The sequence below is a fragment of the Phragmites australis genome, chromosome 23 (assembly GCF_958298935.1).
Source record: "Phragmites australis chromosome 23, lpPhrAust1.1, whole genome shotgun sequence".
NCBI lineage: Eukaryota > Viridiplantae > Streptophyta > Magnoliopsida > Poales > Poaceae > Phragmites > Phragmites australis.
Window position 1 is genome coordinate 241,557 of NC_084943.1, and position 3,936 is coordinate 245,492.

The window sequence follows — 3,936 nt, forward strand, 5'->3', positions numbered from 1 at the left end:
ACACAAACTCATTACTTTTCATGGCACGATCCGTATGGTACCATTTGTGTTGTACCATGTATAGTACATTCTTGAGATTTGAATTGAAAGGGAAACAAAATTAGTTCTCCTACTATTCAAATATTATATTTTGAAAATACTTTTCATAGCAAATTTGAAGGAACGATGTCGACACCACATGATCGGCATAAAAGTCAAATCACATGATCAATTAATACAAAGTATTATATATTAGCACTCAAAGCTAACAAGCAGGTTTGGCCATATATTCGAATCCCAAAGCATCATATAATTTTCAAAGGGGCATGTACATTAAACGCGATTCGTGCCTATAAATACAACATTTCTTCGGTAAGCAATTGCCTAGAAATATAAAAGCTTATCCATCACTTGGGTCTTTCGAGTAATCATCAAAGGAACTACACGAATTCAGACATGATTGCCTTGCCGTGGCTGCAAGGCATGCACTTGAGAAGCCATGAAAGCTGCTGAATGCTACAAAAGCCTCAGCTTCCAAACATTTCCCTTTCATTGGTAAAGGTAAAAGCTTGAAGCAAAGCATGTGTGATTGCATGGTTGACTAGAAGGAAGTGCTAGATAGTACGTTTTGGAGTGGATGACCGGTCCTACCCAAGTCAGTTTAATATATAGGCAGCAATGTGAGTGAGTGTCATACTTATCCATTTCTGCAGAGAATGAAGGCTTGAAAGGTTGGGGATGATTGGGAGGGATTGAATGATGAAGTAGCTTTCCAAAGGTTGAGGTGTGTGAGGCGGGCCTGCAGTGCAGTAGTAGACTTACTTGCACAATCATGAGCAGTAGCTTTATAGTTCTACCCCCACTACCGTAAAAAGCATAAAAGTGCCGGTTAAAAAATAGCTTTTATACCGATTTTTCAACCGACACTCTTTACTCGACATTGGTACTAACTAGTATCAGTGCCGGTTGTCCATCCAATACAGTTGTTATTTTCAATGAATAAAAAGGAAAGAAAATTGGCTGCGGGAGCGTGTCGGAGGATTAACTCCTGTCGCAGGGATCCTGAGGGACCCCTTTTTAGAGATTCGGCCGGGGATGATCCTGAATATGTTCGCCGGAGAAATAAATGGGTATGAATGTGATGGCCGGTGGGGTGGAGCGACCTAGTGCGGAACAGAGTAAATGCACCGGCGTTTAGACATGTTCGGGCCGCACGGGGGCGTAACACCCTACTCCTGTATGGATACTATAAATTGAAAGTGCATCTAGGCCCCCTAAGTGGATTTTGGCTTATTGATGATAAAATGATTAAAGAACTAACATACTTTTCGAGTGTTGAACAGGTTTAACCTACTCCTGTATGGATACTATAAATGCCCTAAGAAAGTCCCTCAAGGATATTGCTAGTTACAAGAATGTTTATCTATCTTAGAGCCTGGGGCTCCTTGTTCTTCGATCTGTGTGTAGCCGCCGGCTTTGGGTGCTCTCGATCTTCTCTTCTCTGCTTGTGAGTAATTATTTCCTCCTCTCTTTTTCGTCCGTTCTGCCGGCTTTAAATACCCGCCGGCGGTAGCGTGCCCCGAACGGGAGGAGGGACACGAGTTCCGAGACACCATAAATAGAAAGGGCGTCATCATTACCTCTGGGCAAAGTGACCGGGGGTGAAAAATGCGTCCCACGCCCAGTCGTCCGTCACCATAAATGCACTAGCAACGGGCGCCGTGGAGAGGGCCCACCGGGCAGCCGCAGAGCGGCCCGATGTGCCCGCCCTGTCTTGTTCCCCTGCCACAGCAGCGCGGCAGACAGAACGCATCGGCCCTTACGACGTTATCCCGAGACGGGCCGGATGGCACGGGATGGGACCCGTGCATTCAATGACCCCACGCCATTCTGCCAGAATGTGGCAGAAACTGACACCGAGCGTGGCGGGAGCAGTTGGAGGTGACAGGCCACGCGCGCTCTTTAAATGAGGCATTGTACCTTTGACTAGCTGACACCTCATCGGTGGGCCCCTCGGGGGCCACTGTTAGGGGGCTCTCTGGGTCGTCGGGGAACCGAGTGCTCGAGGGTCACTGTACACCTCCCTGAGCACTCTCTCCCGAGAATACCCTTTCTTGATCCTCGAGGAACCGAGTGCTCGGGGGTATTGTTCACCTCCCCGAGCACTCTCTCCCGGGCACACTTGTACGGATCCTCGGGGGACCGAGTGCTCGGGGGCTGCTGCACACAGCTCCGAACACTCTCTCCCGGAACTTCCTTCAGTGGGCCCTCGGGATACTTGGGCGCCCAGGGAGCCACCGCTCGCTGCCCCGGGCACACTTCTCCCGGTACTTAGCCTTCATGATTGTCGGGGGACTCGGGTGCTCGGGGGTCACCGTACACCTTCCCGAGCACTTTCTTCCCGGCACTTAGACTTCGTGGATCATCGGGGAACTGGGGTACTCGGGGACTACCGACTGTGGCCCCGAGCGCCCTCTCCCAGGACTTAATCTTTTTTACCTTGCGGAGGAGACTCTGTGGGATGGCGCCATGTGGCGGATTGCTGGCCTGGCCTCGGGATTTAGGGACCCCTGGTTCCTGATTCACCGACAGAGCGGTATTCGAGCCGGCTTTGATACAGCTCCAACCGCCGCTCTCGTCGTCGTCACCGTCGCCACTGATTCTCCTTGCTCGTGTCAAAGCTGATTCAACATTAGCTAAATTGATAAAATCCAAAATCACACAAACTGATTCAATATCATCCCGATGAATAGATTCCATCACACAAACTCACTGAAAAATGATTCAACATCACACAAGAGAATCGATTCAATCACATGAACGGATTCCACCCCTAGACTCAATTCAACGGCACACAAAGAACTCGATTCAGCATCATCCCAATGATGGCGCTCAAACCACCTGTGCAAGATAAGAAAGCGATGAGCACAAAGAAGAGAGCTTGATGGGGGCAATACGTCGAAACATGGTGGGCGAAGGGGGAAGAGGAGGTGGGGGTACCTGAGGGCGCCAGGGTGCACACCTGCTCCCGCACCGCCGTCGACCTGGACGCATGCCGTCGCACTGGGTCGACAAGGACCTCCTTCCCTGTGTCACCGCCTCCGTCTGCGACATCTCCTCGCAGCACGACAGGGACAACCTCGTCGCTGTCGTGCGCGACCTCTTCCACAACCAGCTCCACATCCTCGTCAACAACGTCGGCCAATCCCTCCACAAGCCCAACGCGGACACCACATCCGACGACTACTCCCGCCTCATGGCCACCAATCTACTTGCTCACCTTGTGCACATGTCCTCCGTCGCCTCCTTCATCGCGTACCTGGCATTGTCCCTCTACTCGCTCACCAAGGGTGGCCTGATCCCGCTCACCAAGTGCCTTGTCGCCAAGTGGGTGCCGCACCTCGCCCCCCACCTCCATCGCCCAGCCCCGAAGCGGACGATGGCGACATAGCAAAGAGGAGGAGTAGCAGCGACGAGGCAGGAGTGAGGGAGGGAGAGAGGGGAAGAGAGAATGTGGAGAGAGATAAGGACTGAGGAAGAGATAAAACGCGTGAGGATTGAGGACGTTGTCAGCCAAACGAATGCGAGGACGAGCCAAAATGTGATTTAAGTGAAATTTCAGATCTGATTACTTTTAGTAGCGGTTGTGACTGGAACCGACACTGATAGTCGACTATCAGTGTCAGTTAATGTTACCAACCGGCACTGATACATCAGTGCCGGTTCTTTAACACCTCGATCACTTTTTACGCGCAGGAGCTTAAGAACCAGCACTGATACATCTTTAATTCCGGTTCCTGTATAACCGGCACTAATGTGCCGCTACTTTTGATCAGTTTTGTAGTAGTGCCCTATGTTTCTTGGTTGGCCCGGCCTCAATTAACACTTCTCTTTTCTGCAAACAAAATTAATCAGGACCGTACACCTGGACCAAAATTAAGTACGATATGTGATAAC

At 50.6% G+C, this 3,936-nt stretch overlaps 1 protein-coding gene across 1 annotated transcript; it reads left to right on the forward strand.

Moving 5' to 3' along the window:
- The first annotated feature begins 3,031 nt into the window (after nt 1-3,031).
- Nucleotides 3,032-3,430, forward strand: LOC133906791 (tropinone reductase-like). Its single transcript, XM_062348807.1, has one exon. It carries the CDS (start codon nt 3,032-3,034, stop codon nt 3,428-3,430), a length of 399 nt encoding a protein of 132 aa, XP_062204791.1.
- The last annotated feature ends 506 nt before the right edge of the window (nt 3,431-3,936 follow it).